The sequence below is a fragment of the Bombyx mandarina genome, chromosome 13 (assembly GCF_030267445.1).
Source record: "Bombyx mandarina strain Sakado chromosome 13, ASM3026744v2".
NCBI classification, from domain to species: Eukaryota; Metazoa; Arthropoda; class Insecta; order Lepidoptera; family Bombycidae; genus Bombyx; species Bombyx mandarina.
In genome coordinates, this window is record NC_143220.1 from 8,651,592 (window position 1) to 8,672,781 (window position 21,190).

The 21,190-nt window shown below is 44.5% G+C and overlaps 2 protein-coding genes across 2 annotated transcripts in view; one reads left to right on the top strand and one right to left on the bottom strand.

Moving 5' to 3' along the window:
- Positions 1-2,861: 2,861 nt before the first annotated feature.
- On the top strand, positions 2,862-4,775 carry LOC114250000 (putative U3 small nucleolar RNA-associated protein 11). Its single transcript, XM_028183742.2, has 4 exons — positions 2,862-3,214; positions 3,980-4,105; positions 4,266-4,457; positions 4,547-4,775. Exons 1-4 carry the CDS (start codon positions 2,984-2,986, stop codon positions 4,754-4,756), a joined length of 759 nt encoding a protein of 252 aa, XP_028039543.2. The 5' UTR covers positions 2,862-2,983; the 3' UTR covers positions 4,757-4,775.
- Positions 4,766-21,190, bottom strand: part of LOC114249999 (endothelin-converting enzyme 2) — a 67,906-nt gene continuing 51,481 nt past the window's right edge. Inside the window, exons 4-17 of the mRNA XM_028183741.2 lie at positions 18,688-18,933; positions 18,395-18,597; positions 18,074-18,250; positions 17,885-17,992; positions 13,971-14,115; positions 13,504-13,718; positions 12,953-13,129; positions 12,624-12,727; positions 11,562-11,620; positions 11,120-11,168; positions 10,410-10,477; positions 9,834-9,967; positions 9,341-9,532; positions 4,766-6,309 (exon numbers count right to left, since the gene is read on the bottom strand). Of these exons, the coding sequence (XP_028039542.2) occupies positions 6,133-6,309; positions 9,341-9,532; positions 9,834-9,967; positions 10,410-10,477; positions 11,120-11,168; positions 11,562-11,620; positions 12,624-12,727; positions 12,953-13,129; positions 13,504-13,718; positions 13,971-14,115; positions 17,885-17,992; positions 18,074-18,250; positions 18,395-18,597; positions 18,688-18,933 (2,054 nt within the window). The 3' untranslated portion in view covers positions 4,766-6,132. The remainder of the gene's footprint in view (positions 6,310-9,340; positions 9,533-9,833; positions 9,968-10,409; positions 10,478-11,119; positions 11,169-11,561; positions 11,621-12,623; positions 12,728-12,952; positions 13,130-13,503; positions 13,719-13,970; positions 14,116-17,884; positions 17,993-18,073; positions 18,251-18,394; positions 18,598-18,687; positions 18,934-21,190) is intronic.

A 21,190-nucleotide genomic window follows, 5' to 3' on the forward strand; every position in this document is an offset into this window, starting at 1 on the left:
GCTTATTCCATAGCCGGATGGTACGTGGCAAAAAAGATCTCTGGAAACGCACTGTGGATGACCGCAGTGGCTCCAGGTAGTATGGATGAACTCTACTCCGGTGGCGGGCGGTGCGATGGTAAAAACGAGATGCCGGTATCATCTCGAACAATTCCTCAGAGCACTCCCCATGGAACATACGGTACAGAATACAGAGGGAACCGAAGTCCCTCCGCAGACCCAGAGGCTCCAAACGATCCGTGAGAATGGGATTATCGACAATCCGAACGGCCCTCTTCTGTATGGAGTCAAATGGAAGAAGCTGGTATTTGGGAGCCCCGGCCCAGAGATGGGAGCAGTACTCCACGCGAGGCCGGACTTGTGCTTTATAAAGCAAAAGTCTTTGCCCAGGCGTGAAGTACCGCTTTGCTCTGTTGAGGACTCCCAGCATTTTGGACGCCAACTTGGCTTTGCCTTCCAAATGACTCCGAAACTGGACATCGCTCGAAATGTCGACCCCAAGTATCCCGATACTCTCGGAAGGTTGCAGGGATACTCCTTGGAATTGCGGCGCCATGACAAAGGGGTCCTTCTTCGCAGTGAACGCGCAAACTTGTGTCTTTATCGGGTTGAATTGAACCAATTGTATTGGCGTAAAGTACGCGAATCGAGCAATGCGACTGTGTTTATGTTCGAATCTTGCAATCTCTGCTCTTGCTAGGGTCAGTGTTAGCCGGTTTGAGCCCCGTGAGCTCACCTACACACGTTAGGGTGAAGCTGAAATAGCCCCCAAGGCTATCAATATAGGTAGGAAAAAAAAGCAAGTAGGATATATGCATATAGGTACTATACTTATGTTAATTAGATCTTTTATTTTGTTTATTTCATATTGATGTAGGTATTCGACCAATGTTATTAAGCTGTGGAGTATGTGTTTACTTGCTTAGTTATTCTTTTGATTTTAATTCATTCCGCAACCTTTTTTTTCCTACCTATGCTAATAGCCTCTCAAGGCTATTTCAGCTTCTCCTTAACGTCTAGGTGGGCTCACGGGGTTCAAATCGGGAGTGTTGCTATCATTGGCACTAGCAAGAGCAGTGCTTCGCAGAATCTACCACCGGATCGGAAATGCGACGCAGTGAGAAGATCCGATGAGAAACTCAGTGGCCGTGTCTATGGCTTAATTTACTCGTCAAGCCCTTTGTTGCAAGCGACGACGGGTTCGGCGAGGACGGAGACCGGTGCTTGAGGTACCTAAAAACAATTTAAGGTACGAGGTACCTAAAATTAATGGATCGGGAGGATCCGTAATGACGTGCTTAAGGCATTTCACAACCATCTGCTAATTTTATAGTTGTGCAAGCTTGTTTATTTACAATCTTTATTAACTTTTTTTTTTTTAAGAGATTTTATGACCTGGTGACTAAGACCTTTAAGTCATGTCTTATTTTACTTTATATTCTTAATTTTATGAAAAATGATAATATGGAGTGAAATGAAATGAAGATGATTAATTTGAGACATTAATCAACTGGGATGAATTTAATGAAATGAGATGATATGGGATGAAATATAATCGCAGTAAAATGGTGGTGAGATTTTTTCAGTGGACTTTTTGGAGGAACCCGAGAAGTTACGTCCAGCAGCTTTGTTTCATTTTCCCACATTTGTGCACTTTCACAGATATTAAACAGTTAATAAACCACCATTATTACACATTTAAACCTGAAGAAACACTAAATAGACAAAATAAAACAAATCACACAACTTCACTCCTCGCGTTCCCGCCAAAAAGTCATCTTTATTAACTAAGATATTTGTTCCATAGATAACTTAATAGCCTTGTGACGTTACTGACAAATATTTTAATCTGTGGCTCCGTTCATCGTGCACAGATTAAACAATTTATACATTTTAGCTCCGTGGCCGTGCTAAAACCAGCGTTGCCACCTTGGTGGTTTTCCCACCAGAACTGGTGATTTTTCGAGGTGCTTAGAGGTATTTTTTCATTCTATAGCGCATTTATTATTTTTAGTGGTTTTTGGCGGTTTTTCTATAAGGAATCTGGCAGCATGCTTTTGATAGGGAAATCTCCTGATATCCCGAAATTTCATGATAATGTTTTCAGCTTAGATACTCTATAGCCGGGGAATTCTTAGGCGAGGTCGTTTGTTAATGAATGTTTTATTTTTACTTTGTCCCATTCTAATGCAGGTATCGAAAGAGTATTTAGTGTAATGAACATTGTAAAAAGTGAACTGCGGAACAGGATGGCTGGTCCACTTTTAAATACTATTATTTTTAAAAAAATAGGCTTAAAGCTATTGATGCAAAGTATTTCAACTATGAATTACCAAGCGATGTCATAGCACCTAATAACGGTCTAAACAAAATAATCTTACAAAATCACAAGACACAGCTATCAACACCTTTAGCGTCGACGGTAGCATCTACGAGTAAGAATGATGATGAAGTTGTAGAAGATTTTTACTAGAATTTTAATTTACTCTTCTAATTCTTATTCTTCTCTTATTTTACTCTTCTGATTAAAAAATAAACATATTAATTTGGTTTTATTTTACTGCCAATAGAATATAGGAGCCAGTTTTACAGTTTCCAGATGAGTTCCCGTAGTCTATAGCTAACGAATCGTTCATTCAAAACTGTCATTTAACCAATCGTAAATATCTCTTATTACGGAACTGGTGAAAGTGGCACTAAACATAATCGACTTAGGATTTCTTTAGTCTGATTCAAGTTCAAAAACTTAGCGGAAGTTGGTGGTTTTTTTATTAGCAAAATTTCCGAAATCTGGCGAAATTTTTCTCATGACCTAGCGCCTTAAAAAAATCTAAGGTGGCAACACTGGCTAAAACGTAGTGATTACTTGCTCAGTGGCCGTGCCAATTGATGAAAAGTGTACGCAGTAAATAAGTAATTTTTAAATAAAAACGCCTGATTTTTTTCTTCTTCTTCATACCTTAAGTTGAGCTTCTAGTCCAAAATGTCGTCGTGGAAGAAGGCCGCTAAGGCGAATCAGAAAACTCACAGAGAACGGCATCAACCAGAAGCTCGGAAACATCTTGGACTTCTCGAAAAGAAGAAGGATTATAAAAAGAGAGCAGATGATTACCATGAGAAAGGTCAAACCTTAAAACTTCTTCGGAAAAGGACACTTGATAAGAACCCAGATGAATTTTACTATCACATGATAAACTCTAGGGTGAAAGAAGGGGTAAGTTTCTAATTTACGATTTTTAATCATTAGAATGCTATAACATAAATGTAAATCTAGTTCATATGGCATATTATTGGTGCCTTCGCTTAACATTAATAATTTAAGGTGTGTTAGGTTATGTTTACATTAAAATTAAACTTGACTATCTGCTGACTAAATGAGGTGGATATTTTTTTTCTAATTTTGTTAGGGTTGAATGATGTACAAGACCACGAACCACTTGGTATAAAGACATAGTACATAGTGACATAGCCAGATTTTATTGGTGGTAGGATGTCTTGTCAGTCCGCACTTGTAGGTACCATCCCTGACTATTTCTACTGTGAAGCAGTAATGTGTTTCAGTTTGAAGGGTGGCGCAGCGATTTTACTGTAAAATAGACCTTAGGACTAATGACTCGAGGTGGGTGGCAGCATTGATGTGGTTATTGGCTAAAAAAGGGTAAAACTTAACACCTTGTGGACCATAACCTCGACCACACATCAAGGTCTGTACAAAGCCTTAACAGCAATATTCAAACTATCTGTGTACTGAGCAATTTCACCCATTACGTGAAGATCTTTCTATTGTCGTTAACTGCAACAAAAGTATGGTATGTCTAAGGGCCCTAAAGGTATGTCCTTATAATAAGAATGCATTGGTGTTTCCCTACCACTAGCAATGTTTATAAAGTTTTTAAAGATCAAATTACCAAATTTTCATTAATTTTTTTACAAATTTCATGTTTTTAATGCTAAATGTAACAAATATTGTTGATTCTAGGTACATCATGAGCTCCAGAAAGAGGGTGAGCACTCGTCGGAGCAGGTGAAGTTGATGCAGACTCAAGATATCAAATATATCAACATGAAACGCACCATTGAAAGTAGAAGAATCAATAGACTACAGGTGATTATGTACTTTACGTATAGTAGAGCATGTTCTAAGGATTTTTACAGAACAATACAAAACACTCTTGTCTTATGCAGACAATTTACTTTATGCTTGGGCTGTTTGATTACAACAGAATCCATGACACTACAACATGCTAAATATTAAAAAATTTCAGTCCCAACTTCATATGACAGACGTAGCAGAGGCGACACCAAACACACACACATTCTTTGTTGATGAAGGTGAAGAGAATGGCTTTGATTTAGCGAAGAGACTTGACACACATCCTGCTCTGATTGGCAGAAAATCCAATAGGCCAAGATTGTCTGACTTAAACAAGATAACTCTACCAGACTTGGATGAAGAGGTACCATAATTTGACCATTATTTACACATTTTCCATTTTAATTATTTAATTTGTCAATGTACCCTGTATGTTTTGTTAAATTATTTCAGACTGTAAAAGAAATGAAAAAGAAAAAGGAGAAAGTTTACAAAGAGATTGCGAAAAGAATTCAAAGAGAGACCGAGTTGACAGTTGTCCAACAAAAGATGGAACTAAAACGTCACCTACAGGACACTTCAGTACTAAAGCCAAAGAAAATAAAGAAGGGTTCGGCAAAAGCGGCTCCAGTTTACAAATTCCATTACATAAGGAAGAAATAAAAAAGTTAATGTTTTAAAATTTCTTTATTTATTTTAAATGTTTTAATAGTCTTTCATTTACAAAATATTAACCCTTAAATGCGATGTGATGTGTTCGGCATCTTATGCAGAATACAATCTGACATTATCTTATCTTTTAACATGCTACTAAACAGCTCTACCCATCCGTCCCTCCATCTGTAACCATGTTTGGATGTAGTGCAACTTTTCTCAATTTATGAGCTTATTTATTTGTAAACGAACCACGATCTGTATTAAACTACAAGGTTTGTGATGGGTTTTTTAAATCACTTTCATATACAGTGTGTTTTGGATTCGACCCTTTTTTGCATTAGAGGCAATATAACTATTTGACATCAGCGCGCGTGACTTGTGCGGCTGGCACTGTGAACTTGTTCAAATGACAGATATTTATATTCCTATTTAATATGATATTCCCTTAAGGGCATCAGTAGCAGTCATTTTACCACTTCGTCTACGGGGAACGATCTCCGAGCACCCTGTACTTAGAACAAACAACTTGCGTTTATTAACATGTGGGGTTCGTTGTGTATGATTTGTTTCAAGATTTATTTTAAGTTAGGTACAGATAAAGATCAGAGGGCGATGAGTTAGTCCTAAAATTCTATTTACCGATACGTTAATTATGTTGGTAACTGAAGTAGTATCATTGCGCGCGTTCGCAACTGAACAATATCACATTTAAGTACTTCTGAAGTTGTGAGTACCGAGTATGAAATGGGCTCACGAGTACTCACTGTCGACAGACGGTTGCATTTAAGAGCGCTTGCTCTTGAATTAAGTTAGTAAACTATATAATTGTAATACGTCACTACGATAATCTCATACAAACTTGGACGCTCTAAGGCGGTAACTACACGGTAATATACATTTTAAATCGTCTTTGGCTCACTTAAACCTAATAATCACATAGTCCAGTGGCAGCGCGCCCGGCTAACGTCACTGTCCGGGCCGCCTGCATTTTCACATAAATTAATTTGCGAATGTTTGTTCAAATATATTTTCATATCTTTTTTATGGAGTTCATATTATTTCTATTAAATGTAAATGCAAACCGATATGAAATAAATGTTCACCAAACTGGGAGACGTGGTCCCCCGCGGTCCCTGGGGTCGGCCCCAACTCTTGTAATTGGAGCACTCGTTTTTCTTTTCGGGATCAATTACATTTTCATTAAATCTTGAATGAATAATGAAACTTCTATCTCATTGAAGAAACGTCGTTACCCAAGAACATTGTTCGTCCCTAACTAGCACATGAGGCGCTGCCCGCGATCCCTCTCAGCCCTGGAGCCCGAGCCTCGCCAGCCTCGCCGCGTTGCTCAGTCCTCACTAGTTCGGCTGTCGAGGGTCAGGTCACCAGAGCACACACTTGTGCTCCGGGTTCATGGGGGACCCTACGGGACATTTCCAAGCTTCAGCAAACTCCTCGGAGTTGCTGAGGGTGCCGATCACTCGGACCTTGTTGGGGCTGTGGACGCCTTCTACTATTTTCGACTTGAGCGCTCCCACGGTGGAGTTGCCGCACCAAATCTGAAACGCGAGGAGAGGTCACTACTGTGTCAAGGTCAAGTCAATGACATTGTTTTCATCTGAGCATATTTTACTTAATGGTGAATGTTTAAAGTTCTTCTCCATATTCCTAAGAATAGCCTATAACTTTTTAATTCATCTATGGACAGTAATCCGCCATTGTCGGTCCCAAGCCTGAATGAGAAAGGAGGAGGGTTGGTGTGGACGAAATCTACCCATGCCGCAAAACAGTCAACGCCGAATATCGGGCGGCGGTAACTAACCCGACATCCCTGAGCGGCCCTAGCGTCCCGGGGCGGTAATCAGTAACCGTGAGGACCTAAATATCCTCTAAAAGTCTGACGCGGAAGGACCGCGATTACCTTCCCAAGAAAACCCCCTTATGGAATCCGTAACAACGAGAGTGAATTTTGTGTGTTATAATCCGGTGTCTGGTAAAATCCTGACAATGAAACTGAATACCAATCCATGTGTGCTGAATGTTATACAGATATACGCACCGACGGCACAAGCTTGGACGAGCTAATTGTAGACTTCTATGGAAAACTGGAGGAAATACTGAATTCTATACCTAGTCGGGAAATTAAGATAATTCTTGGTGATGGGAATGCCAAAGTTGGCAGTACACTGGATGATAATCATATCAGAAGCATAGTTGGAAAATTTGGACTTGGCATTAGAATGAACGAAGTGAAAAACTGATCGAGTTCTGCATTGAAAGAAATCTCAGTATTATGAACGCGTACTTCCAACATCATCCAAGACGCTTGTACACGTGGAGATCTCCAGGTGACAGGTACAGAAATCAAATCGAGTACATCATTCTAGATGGCCGCTGGAGATCCTCAATATCTAACGTGAAGACCTTTCCTGGCGTAGAGTGCGGCTCCGACCATAACCTGCTCGTAGCTAACTTCTCGCTGCGTTTAAAGGCGCCCAGACGTCAACCACTACAACCAACGCACGTTAACGCTATCGCTGATACACAGTGGAAACACCTGAAAGGTCATATCAACGATACGCTGGACCACATCGCTAAAAAGAAGAAAAAAAAGAACCGAAGAAAAAATGCGGGATCTCGGATTATTCGTGGGAACTTATTCAACGCAGGAAAGACTTAAAAACTAGCGGTTTGCAAGATAGTGCAAAAGTTAAATACTCCGAACTTAGCAGAGCTATTCGGGTCAGTTGTCGCCTTGACAAGAACCACTTCGTTGAGGGTATTTGCCGTGACATTGAGCCTCTCGAACAAGTTGCAGACTGCAGACCTTTTTAAGAAAGTTAGAGTCCTTTCCAGGCAGTTCAAGGCTAAATCGTGGGTCATAAGAGATGCCGACGGAACTGTACTACACGAGTTCGACCGCATTACCGAGAGATGGCGGGCGTACTGTGAGCAATTGTATACAGATTCCCACTCGACATCCAATATTAACCCTGAATGGAAGGATCTGGAACTGGAACCCATAATTTTACCTTCCGAAATATCCACCGCACTGGAATCTCTTAAGAAGAATAATGCTCCTGGAAGCGACCGGATTACAACGGAGTTGCTTTATGCTATGGGTGACTTTGGTGTTATGACATATATGGCAACACGGTGATTGGCCGCGGGATTGGTTGGAATCCATTATTCTTCCGCTACACAAGAAAGGATCAACCAAGAATTGCGACAATTATCGAACCTTGTCCCTCATCTCACATGCAAGTAAAATCTTGCTTCACATCTTCAACAACCGCATCCGTTACTACCTTGATTAGAAAATTCCGCAAGAGCAAGCGGGTTTCGTGAAGGGCATGGGTACTCGTGCACAGATTCTCAACATCAGGCAGATTGTTGAGAAAGCATATGAGTTTGATACGCCAGTGATAATGTGTTTCGTCGACTATAGCAAGGCGTTCGAGTGTGTCAACTGGAGTTGTTTATGGAAGGTTCTACAAGAACTTGGGGTACCAAGTCATCTCATCGCTTTATTTCGCAACTTGTATGGCTCAAGTCAGGCAGTCGTAAGAGTCGATAGAACAATCTCGAAACTTTTTAAATTTTACAAAGGAGTACGCCAAGGTTGTATTTTATCGCCCATTCTTTTCAACGCCTATGGGAGCACATAATGAGACAGACCTGCGAGAATTGGGAGGGAGGCAATACAGTTGGTGGCATGAAAATCACCAACCTGCGATACGCCGATGACTACTCTTCTTGCAGCAAATGAGTCGGAAATGGTTGCGCTTCTAGACCAAATGGAGCGGATAAGCAAGGAAATGGGACTTGCCATAAACAGGTCCAGAATCAAAGTCATGGTGGTGGATAGGTCTGGAAAATTGGAACTCACTGGCGCATTAGACTTAGAAATAATGGACAATTTTAACTACCTGTGTTCCAACATCAGTAACAATGGCTAGTGCGAGAAGGAGGTGCGCCAGAGAATTGGTATGGCTAAGAATGCAATGACTCAGCTCGGAAAAATCTGGAGAGATCACAAAATATCCGTAAAGACCAAAACCAAACTGTTACGGACTGGATTTTTTCGTATGGCGCTGAGACCTGGTCACTGAAATCTGCAGACCGCAAACGCGTTGACGCCTTTGAGATGTGGTGATGGAGAAAGATGCTGCGTATTCCGTGGACAGCATTTCGGACCAACGTATCAATTTTGCAAGAACTCAAAATCTCCTCGCGGCTGTCATCCGAGTGTCTTCGCAGAGTCCTTGAATACTTCGGTCACATTGCAGCCTCTCGAGAGGCTTATCGTGACTGGTAAGGTAGATGGGAAAAGACCTCGGGGGCGCAGCCCAATACGTTTGTCCGACCAGATCCGCACCGCTCTTGATTCCATGTTTCACAACGCCCTTTACACCGCCAGAGACAAGAATGGATGGAGAAAGATCGTGCGTGCGAAGGTGATACAAAAGGGTGGTCACGACCCTCAGCAATGAGGAATACGGTGCAAGGAGGAGGAGACAGTAAGAGCGCCCCCAGGTGTCAGAATGTTGATTAATTTCGTTCCTGTAGTGACTGCGACTCGATCTTCACCTGAGCGAATCCCAAGTGGAAGAGCTGCGTAGGCGAGTAGTGCGGCAGTCCAGGCAGCGCGTCGGCGGCGGGCGCGGCAGACGCGGCAGATGCGGCGGGCGCGCGGGCGGCGTGCAGGCGGTAGGCGTCGAGGGCGGCGCGCACTCCGCCGTTGTCGGCGATATTCTCGCCTTGCGTGTTCAGGCCGTTTATCTGCAACACGAGCCCACGACATCTAAAAGGCTTCTATTGCCCAGTGATAATTTGATCTATAATTTACGTGTTGTTTCATCTCGTGTAATGTACCTGCGTCGTTATCATGATCATAAACGGTTCGCAGTGATTATAGTATTATAGTATTTTGAGAAAAGGTTTCCCGCGCTGGCTTGAATTGAAGGTGGTTCAGTAAAGGATTCTTCTCATCCTTTAGCCCATTTCAACAATTCCGGCTTGAAGGTTCCGCCCCACCGAGGAGGGTGGAGCAGCGCGCCGCCCACCGCTGGGCCCCACTCACCGTGTAGTTGGGCAGCTGCGCCATGTGGTACTTGTTGTACTGATCGATGATGCACTGCACCTTGCCGTGGTAGTGCTCGAGGGTGTCTGCCGACCACCACTGCTTCAGGTTGCCCTCCTCGTCGTAGCGACGCCCTGACCAAACAGTTGTATATAAAATTACGTTATCTCAGAATTATTATAAACATTTGCTAAATATATTATTGGCTTCGCATGAGTAGTAACGGAAACTCGGGTAGGAGCTGGCTGTTATGCTATTAGTTTGAACAAATTTAGACCACGACCACGATACTGCCCGGCCGATGGGCAGCGGCGAGCAGTCTGCTGGCTGCTGTGTGGCCGCCACCAGACCATTAGTGTGGCCGGCACGGATGCGCACCGCTGGACTGCTTGTACCGCGAAGTTACAGGGCATTTCAGCTTGTGGGACAGCCTGTACATATCGCCATCGAGACTCCGACCTCACTCAGGTTGTGATGACATAGTGTCCAAGGGATCACACACCCTTACGGCGATGGATGGGTATCAAATGTACGGAGCGGGCTTCGGGGTTCGTTTGTACGTTGAAAGGCACGTACCTTGGTCGTCAAATCCATGCGTCACTTCGTGACCCATAATGGCACCGATTGAACCGTAGTTGATTGCTCTGAAAGAATATTAAACACATTTGATTTTACACGCTCGTCACTCAGCAATGTATCGCGAACTGCACGCTAGAGGTCGCGAGTGCAATAACACGCACGTCGCGCTATTAATATTTCTAGAAGCGTCTGTCAAAACATCTGTCAATGATATACAAGTTAACGACGTGAACGATAATCGGTCGTAAATAAATACTTGAAATTATAATTCATTATTATTGAAGTGTAATGAAAGGCAATTGCATGCAGTAGAGATGCGAATGTTGCGATGGATGTGTGGAGTAACGAGAATGGATAGAATACGGAATGAATATGTTAGAGGAAGTCTGAAAGTGGGACCTGCGAGTGAGAAGCTGAGAAGTACGCGTTTGGGATGGTATGGACATGTGATGAGACGAAATGAAAGTGAGGTGGGTAAGAGAATGTTAACTATGAATGTGGAAGGATATAGAGGAAGAGGTAGACCTAAGAAGAAACGGATGGATTGCGTGAAAGACGATATGGGTAAGAGGGGATCGAGCGAAGAAATGGTATATGATAGAAGAGTATGGAAGGAGAAAACATGTTGCGTCGACCCCAGGTGACTGGGAGAAGGCCAGGATAATGATGAATTATGAATGATGAAAGAGTTAAATGTTTGCACTCACTCGATCCCGTTCCCGTAGAAGGGCGGCTGGAGGATGCCCGCGGGGAACGCTGGAACAAATTAATTAAGCGGTAAACATATTTTTTGAGATTCGCATAAAGACAAGGACGGACAGAGCGCACGCCGTAACATATACAAGGTACATCACGCAAGTCGAGTCACGTGTGTGGGTAGGCAGAAAAAAATAATACGTGCGCGGGGTCAACGACCCAGTGGCGCCGCGTGAGCTGATTTGTTATACAAGGCTGGTTCGTGTGACGTCGCCATAATGGCAAACTACTTATGGCTGTAGTTAATGACTCGCTTAGGAAACATTGTAGATTTTATTTAATCATTTGCAAAACAGCCTTAGCTTCTTAGCTGGTTAGTTTTTTGACGAGAATTATCATAATAGGTCCTGCGATCAAACTGCTGGCGCGAACAAATTCTGCAAGAGTACTCACTGACTGAGTTGAGGGTCGCCGAGTAGAACGCGTTCACAGTGGTCGCCGTGGCCACCCACCTGCCGACGCAAACAGAACTATACAATAACGACCGATAACATTAAACAAACTGGCCTATTTGCACAGCGATCTGTTGAACTTTGTACGAAACATTCCAACCAAGGTCGCATCGCCACCATCATTCATCATTCAATGAGGACTAGACTGGTTCAATGAGGACTATTATTATTATTTTTATTATTTTATTACGTAGATTGGTGGACGAGTTCACAGCCCACCTGGTGTTAAGTGGTTACTGGAGCCCATAGACATCTACGACCTAAATGCGCCACCCAGCTTAAGATATAAGTTCTAAGATCTCAGTATAGTTACAATGGCTGTCCCACCCTTCGAACCGAAACGCATTACTGCTTCACGGCTGAAATATGCAGGGTGGTAGTACCTACCCGCGCGAACTTACAAGAGGTCCTATTAATTGACGAACATCGCAAAATGGAATATGTTTTCGAAGATTTATTTTAAAAATACAAATGAGCTATCGTTAAAATCAAGAACATGTAAGCGAGGAGACAATATCCTTACAAATTGAACGATTGTTGACCATACGTTCTTTAAAATAAGCTTCAAGTTTTATTACATTTGATAGGCACCGAGTCGTGTGCTAAAGCGCACAGGGTACAGGCGGCGGCCGGGGCCGGACACCGCACACAAATTTATTCAGAAATGTAAATAAGCATAACAATATTAAACATGGTTGCGGACGGTGAATTAATATTTCGCTGTTTTATTAGGGTCGTTTGAAAGCGTCTTCGCATATCCCGTGATCTACGGTCATGGACTCTGTCCCCCCAGCGGGGGACCACACGTGGACACGAGCGAACCCGCGGCACAGGACCCTCTGGACATTGGGACCTGGTCCCCGCGTCGCCGGCCCCGGTACGGGTCTGTTTACGCTGCGCAATGAGCACACGCCTTGTTTGTCGTTACAGTTGGACCGAAACAATCTAAGGTCAAGTCAAAGTTCGGTTTCCACGAGGAAGGAATGTCAGGTCCGGCGCACACCTGTTCCTGTCGGGTTTCTCTCTGAGCGACTCCAGAGACTTCTTCACGGCGCCCCAGGTCAGCTTCAGGTACGTCCCGAACAGGCTGCCCTCCACCACCTCCGCCTGCATAACGTGTACAAAATATGATTAAAAGTTTTAGCTACAATTCGGTAGTATTAACATGAAATATTAAGTGAAGCTCCATCAATGTCTGGGATAATAATTATCAAATCACATGGTTGTTTCGCAGCACAGATAGGAAGGGGATTGTGCCTGCCCGTGCTGTAGGCAGGTAGTACAGCAGCGGCAGGCGGAAAGCAAGGTCACAAGGCAGTTGCGCATACTGACGTGCTGGTAATGTTGGTCGAGCTGCCGGTGGGTGAGCAGCCAGGAGGGGAAGCCCACGAAGGTCCTGATGGCGGCCAGCTTGCGCAGCGTGCGCGCGCGCGTGGCGGCGTCCATCCAGCGCAGCCGCTGCACGCTGGAGGAGAAGGCCTCGCGCACGTCCTCTATCATCTCTATGGCCTAGGGGAGGGGAAATTTTATATTTTTTTTAACAAAGGCAATTATAAGCGCACGTTTGGTTTGAGCTTCTACTAATGCACTTCTTTTATTAAGATCAAACGTTATTATTTCCATTTTATTGATTTAGAAGGCAGATGTAATTCGGACTCGCCTAGTGATGAGCGGTTATTGATGTTCTCAGACATCAGCAAACGCCAAATGCACAGACGAACCGCTTTCTACGACTAAAGAATGTTATACACATCTACAAGTTCCGAACCAAAACGTTCGGGCCGTCGACCTCTCGCGGTAGAAGATCTCTTTGTCACGGATGCCTAGGATTAGTTTACATGCGGCTACAGGGTTCTGTAACGTTAAAGTCGCACGAGACGCACCTTCTGCCTGGAGTCCTGGTCGAAATGTTTCTTGACGTACAGGTAGCTGAGCGCGACGCCGAAGTTGGCGTTGACGTTGGAGGCGCAGGACTTCCAGCGCGGCGTGCGCTGCTGCAGCCCGAACACCGCACGCGAGAACTCGAAGCCCAGCGCGCGGAACGAGCTCAGCGTCATGGGCGCCACCGTCGAGAACACGCTCCACCACACGAAGCGCTCTGCGGACCGTGGACCACGGCACACACTTTATTGACATACTATTTCATTTAAGAAAACGGCGTTTCATTAGCACCTGTTCTTCTCCAAGCAAAATTTGTGTAGAATCTTCAGAAATCGACAGCAGCTTGGCTGTACAGCTGACATCAGCTCCATCAGCAGAAATAACAACATTCCGTCTACTGGACCACTAGCGCGTCTATCTTGTATACCTAATACAAAGAGAAATACATTGGTTTATGTCTCGAACTCACCGACAATGACAGGCTCGGTCTCGTTGAGCAGCACGGCCAGTTTCTGGAGGTACGGGAGGTCCATGACGATGACTCGGTCGGAGTCCTGCTGCAGCCCCACGCTCGTGTTCGCGAATACCAGCTCCAGGTACCTATCCCAGTCGTGCTGAAACAAACGTGAGGGTACAGTCCGACGGCCGGGGAAGTCCCGGGGGATTTGTATGTCGTGAAGCAGTCACAGACTGTCGTTTGAGTGGTAGGAAATATTCGATTGCGACGCTCAGGTAACATCAGGTAAATGACAAAATATGAACTAGGTTTAATTTAAGCAAAAGAAAATCACTTTTAGTTTTAATGGGACAGAAGAGGTTAAATATTTTGTGAACTTCAAATGATCACTCTGTTTATATCTGTAGCCTTATCCCTGAATTACTGACCTAGATTTTTTTTATTTGACTTCAATTGAGCATTAAAACAACATGCTTTACGCAGTTAAAGCCGTACGTGGAGGTTGTTGCTTCCCGCTTCCGTATATTTAACCCGCGATTCCCTACAAGTAACCCCTGGGTGGTGCTAACGGGAGCCGAAATCACAATTGGTGGCAAGACGTAGTCCGACTGGCTGGCGATCACCCTCCAACTAGAGTCTGCCGCCAAATAGCCTATCTGTGTTCCGGCATGTGGGTTGGAGAGCCAGTTCTATTCCTTTCTTTTCCTCCTTCTTGTTTGGGGGGTGAGTCTTGATGATACTTGGAACACGCAGAGCAAACGTGCGCGCAAGTCCGCGGGACGTGGGTTGCTGGCGGGGGTATAGGGAGACCCAGTGAAACGGTGCCTACCACTGCCCGCCGGTCAGTAGGGGACCTGAACCTGGGTGTCACAACTAAACTCCGCCCTAGGAACCTGTCCCGCCAATAGGTGTAAATCCTGTCATGCGGTTGTCGTGCCGGAGTAGAGACCGGAGTGTATCCCACTGATCGTATGTAGGATCTGGGGGCTCTTCCATCCCTTACGTCAGCTCCTCGCGCAACCCCGGACCAAGTGTTCATTGTGCCCTGCGTTTTATTCAGGTATTGCCTTGATCTCACCTCTAGCATCCTACCTCTCCAAATCCTTACTCTCAAACTAAAATAAATTATGAAAGTCGATAAAAGAAAAAAAGTTTTTTCGGTGGATCCCCATTCCACGTTTAATGTGGATTTCAGCAACGTCGTACATCACCACCTTGAGACGGCGCAGCCTGCCCTCTTTTTCCTGACTGAGACACAGATATCTGCCCCGGATGATACTTCGTACCTCAGATACCCCAACTACGCATTGGAGCACACCTTGCGTAAAGTCGGGGTGTGCGTGTTTGTCCGGGAGGATGTCTGCTGTCGTCGGCTTCGGGACCTCGAGCAACGGGACCTGTCCCTCTTGTGGCTACGCGTGGACTATGGGGGCTGTACTCGAGTCTACGCTTGCCTGTACAGGTACCACAGCAGTGATGCGGGGTCAGCTCTGTTTGAACATGTACAAGAGGGGACTGACCGCGTGATTGAGCAGTACCCATCTGCGTAAGTGGTGGTCCTTGGTAAATTTAACGCTTATCACCAGGAGTGGTTGGGGTCCAGAACCACTGACCTCCCGGGTCGGGTTACCTACGATTTCGCCTTGTCCTACGACCTCTCTCAACTGGTGACACAGCCCACTCGTGTCTCAGACATTGAGGGGCACGAGCCTTCTTTGTTGGACCTTCTGCTGACCACTCACCCAGCTGGATACAGTGTGTTGGTCGACGCTCCACTTGGATCGTCTGATCACTGCCTTATCCGTGCTGCGATACCACTCTCTCGTCCTAGTCGTCGAACGACGACCGGGTTTCGAAGAGTTTGGCGGTACAGGTCAGCAGACTGGGATGGAATGCGTGAATTTTACGCCTACCCATGAATGATGGGGCTCTGCTTTTCCTCCAATGATCCTGACGTCTGTGCGGACCGACTTAAAAAAGTGGTGCTTCAGGGAATTAAATTATTCATTCCTTCTTCTGAGGTGCTCATTGGGGGTCGTAGCAAACCCTGCTATAATAAAGCCAGCAGGGATGCTGCACACCTCAAGCGGTCTGCATACGTGGCATTGAATGTTGCTAGGAGACGCCGGGATCCTGATATTTCGGAGAAAAGACGGAAATTTAACGCCGCCTCTAGGTCCTATAAGAAGACTATTGCCAAGGCGAAGTCGGAGCACGTTGCCAGAATTGGTGAGCGACTGAATAGCTGTGGTCAAACTCTTTGCCTCATACTCGACTTAGGATGACGGGGGGAGCCACACCGCCCAACATCTCCCTTGACAGCTCCTTGCCTGAGATTCGAATCACACAGCGTGCAGTCAGGCAGGAGCTTCGGCTTCTTGATGTCCATAAGTCGAGTGGGTCGTATTGCATCCCCGCAATGTTTCTTAAAACAAGCGCCCCTGAATTGGCACCCACGCTAACGCCTCTATATCACTTCTCGTACAATACTAACAGGGTTCCGTCTTCATGGAAGACTGCTCATGTCGACTCTATCCCCAAAAAGGGTGACCGGTCGGACCCCTCGAATTAGAGACCTATCGCGATAACTTCCTTGCTTTCCAAGGTGATGGAGCAAATCATAAACATCCAACTTCTTAAGTATCTTGAAGATCGCCAGCTGATCAGTGACCAGCAGTACGGTTTCCGTGATGGTCGCTCAGCTGGCGATTTTCTTGTATACCTACCTCACACATAAATGGCTGAAACCTTGGAAAGCAAGGGCGAGGCTCTCGCTGTGAGCCTTGACATCGCGAAGGCGTTCGACAGGGTCTGGCATCTTCCAGCTTACGGGATCCCTGAGGGACTCTGCAAATGGATCGCTAGCTTTTTGGATGAACGGAGCATCACAGTTGTCGTCGACGGCTGCTGCTCCGATACCATGACCATCAACGCTGGTGTTCCACTGGGCTCGGTGCTCTCCCCCACGCTTTTCATACTGCATATCAATGACATGCTATCTATTGATGGTGTGCATTGCTATGCAGATGATAGCACGGGGGATGCGCGATATATCGGCCATCAGAGTCTCTCTCGGAACGTTGTACACGAGAGGCGATTAAAACTTGTGTCTGAAGTGGAGAACTCTCTGGAGCGGGTCTCCAAGTGGATGAACAGAATTCAGTTCAGTTCAACCCATTGAAGACACAGGTTTGCGCGTTCACTGTGAAGAAGGACCCTTTTGTCACGGTGCCGGAATTTCAAGGAGTATCGGGATTCTGGGGGTCGATATTTCGAGCGATGTCCAATTTCGGAGTCATTTGGAAGATAAAGCCAAATTGACCTCTAAAATGTTGGGAGTTCTCAACAGAGCGAAGCGGTATTTCACGCCTGGGCAGAAACTTGCGCTTTATAAAGCGCTCACGGATCGCTTGGAACCTCTGGGTCTACGGAGGGACTTCGGTTCTCTCTGTGTTTTATACCGTATAGTCCATGGGGAATGCTCTGAGGAATTATTCGAGATGATCCCCTTATCTCCTTTTTATCATCGCACCTCACGCCATCGGAGCAGAGTTCATCCATATCATCCGGAACCGCTGCGCTCATCGACAGTGCGTTTCCAAAGATCTTTTTTGCCACGTACTATCCGGCTTTGGAATGAATTCCCCCCTCCACGGTATTTTCCGAGCGCTATGACATGTCCTTCTCCAAACGAGGCTTGCGGAGAATACGTAATGGTAGGCAGCGGCTTGGCTCTGCCCCTGGCATTGCAGACATCCGTGAGCGGCGGTGACCACGCAATAAAAATAAAAAATAAAAAAGACAACAGCCCAGCTAGTGAATCCGGAGCGCTTGGGCACTGGACGGTGGAAATGGTCTATGCCCCGTTACCAACCCGTAAGGGGTTACATCCCCCTGCGCGGTCCGCCGGTCCCCCTGGTGCTCACCTGGTCCCACTGCGTGGGTCCGCCGGCGGAGCCCTTCACGAACTGCCGCACGGACACCTCGTGAAACAGATGAGTGCCACCGCGCCGCACCTCCACCGGGGTCATTATCTGGAAATTATTATTTACCATCAATAACACCGTAAATTTTAGAATTATAATTTAAGTTAAACACTGTTAAGGTTCCAATACCTTTGCTAGACTCTTGCTGAAGTCTACAATATCATCAGCAAATTTCTCGGCGTCGGTGTCAGGGTCGGCGATGCTGATGACTGATTTAATGTATAAATGGTACTGTTCTATCTCGTGGCTGAACTGCTCTGGACGGAGGAGGTAGCGCTCGCTGAAGCCTGGAGGGACTTGCTCGATCTAAATCACAAGAGATTATGAGCTATGGTTGTATATATTGTAACCGTTTTGAATTAGCAATAATTGTATTCTTTTTAAATTGGAACAGTAATTTATTGTGTGAACATGCTGCCAATAGGAGCCAGGAGCTTAAAATGCACTGACCACAACACGATTTCTGCTGGTATTCCTCACGTCTTCAGCGACCTGAATGCTGAGCAGAACGTTAAGGCCCAACATCCTTCGTCCACGTCCAGCTACATCCTCCCATGTAAAGTTGGCGCTGACATTCACTGGTGGAGTGGGAGGCAGGCCAAGTTTTTCTAAAAGTTCCTGGATGGGCTTAATCCCTTGAGCTTCCAATTTATCTATAACAAGAATCGATTACATGTTTATGGGTAATTAACATAAGCTGTTTGTGATAACTTATTTCGTGTTTAGCCTATGCTTAAGCTCACCGGTATCAATACAAGTTCTATATAAGCTCTTCGCTTTGATCACGCTCTGTGGAAGACCGTCGTCGTCTGCAGCCTCCAGAACTTCTCGTAGATCTACCACTAGTTGTTCGCGTAGTTTCGCCAGTTGGTCCCAAGACGTAGCCCATTCTGGTACTGGGTTCTTCTTGATCCAGCCTCCGCAGGCAAACTCGTAGAAGTCGTGGCACGGATCCACATCCTTGTTCAAGGCTTCTAATACTCTTGACGCTGGAGTTTAAAAAAATAAATATAAAGGTAGCGTAATCAATACTTTCTTTAAATTATCCGATTAGCTTAGACGTGAAGATTAAATTTGTACTGAGAATTGAGCCTCGGGGAATGGGCTAAAATTAAATGAGGTGGTCAACAACAAATTTAATGGTTAATGAGACCACGATGTGTATAGGGCTTCCTATATACCTAGTCAGGTTTTAAATTCTGTCACATGTTTAATGTAAAATAATTGAAACAAGTTTATTCATTATGTAACCATTCATATACCAAAATGAACTTAACAAAACATAGATTCTTATGACACTAATGTTTATTCAAAATGACCTCCGTGATTTTGAATACAGGCCTTCAATCTGCGCGGCCAGTCGTCTATCGCAGCACGAACGAGGTCCATGTCAATATCGGCGGCTGCCTTAATCAAGGATGTCTTGAGTGACTCCAAATTGGGATGAGGCTTTGAGCACGCCTTTTCCTCCAAGTGTTGCCATATCTTGTAATCTAACGGATTCAAATCTGGACTGGAGGAGAGCCAGTCTTCGTGCCGGATGAAGTCGATTTCACGCGCCGCCAGCCTGTCTTGTGTGCTCTTCGCTCTATGAGCTGGCGCCGAATCTTGTTGGAATACCCAGTGCCTGTTATTGAACATGGTATGAGAAACAGGTTCCACAAGGTTCGTCAGGACTGTATTTTGATACACAACTGCATTCGTTTTTACACCTTTCTCACAAAAATGTACCTCTGTTAAGCCCCAATAAGAAACTCCCAACCATGCCATGAGCGAGGATGGAAAATGACCTCGTTGGACACGCGGAATACGGTTGCTCGCTTCTTCACTACTGTGTGCGTACACCTTATCATTTTGTTTGTTGTAGCTCTCTTCTACGGTAAAAAAATTTTCATCCGAAAAAAGAATTTCCCGATATTTTTTTCCCGCGTACCGCTTCAACAAAGCGCGGCATCTCTTCAGTCTCAGGTCCATTACACGAGCATTCAAACGATGTCCTGTTTTTTTTCGATATGCCCGAAGCCCTAAGTCTTCATTTAACACCCTTTTCACCGTGGTTCTGCTTAACCTCATCTGAAGGGCCAACAGTTTCTGCTTACGTTTGGGATTTCTTTGAATTCGCGCCTTCACAGCTTTTATCGCTGCTGGAGTCCTAACAGACCGAGGGCGACCACTTCTTGACCTGTCATCTACACTAGAGTCTTCATTGTATCGTTTGATGGTATGATAAACGAATCTTTTGGTTATATTCAAATTTTTCAGTATGTTAAAAATTTGAATTGGCGCGTAACCGCTACGATGCAACGCAATAACTGCAACACGGTCTTCTTTAAGCGTCCACTTCATTATTTAAAAAAGAGTAAAATTCTAAAAGTAAACATTTTTATTTTCATGAACAATTCGAAATTCGAATTCAATAAACTTTTTTGTGGCCAGCATTCTAAAAGAAAAGTTTTTACTGTGTGACAATACTTATGACCTGACTAGTTATATATAGGGTCTCCAATTTCAAGTTTCATGCGGTGGGTGTTCGGAGATGCGGAGTAAGGACATTGGCATGACATACAAGCCCGAGGGTCGAAGTGTCGGACAGTTGCTTGTTTAGTGTGCTTAGTGCCAGTGGTGTAACGTTCTCGATAGCGTAAAAGTTAACACTATGCAGTTGCAGCGCCCCTAGCGGTAACCGTAGGCAAACGTTCAAACTCCATACACAGATTCGAGTTAACTTTTGCGATATCGAGAACGTTAAAAAACTCGCACTAGGCACACAGCTCCTATACTCACAGCACAAGAAAAACAATAAAGATTGGAAAGTTGTTGCATCTTGCTTGCTTTTAAAACGTGTAAACATAAATAACGTTTAATCTATAATAATTTTTATAAGAATGAAAATTACGATAAAACACTAATACATACAATAATATTATGGTAGAATTATAATACATAAGAATTAGAACTCTAGAAAAGTCTCGTAAAAATGTTTCATCAAATTAAGTTTTTAATTAATTCATTAATTAATTCCACGAAACTTTTGTATATTTAAATAACAACAACTCATCGATAATTATTAGTCAAAATGATATATTGACTTTGATTGGTCAGAACTTTTTACTAATTGAAGACAAAAATACGGTAACAATTGTACAACAACAACACTTATTAAATATAAATAACCAATAAAACAAAATACAACATTAAGCATCATAAATTTTAAAACGGCCATATTGTTTACGACAAATTTACTTA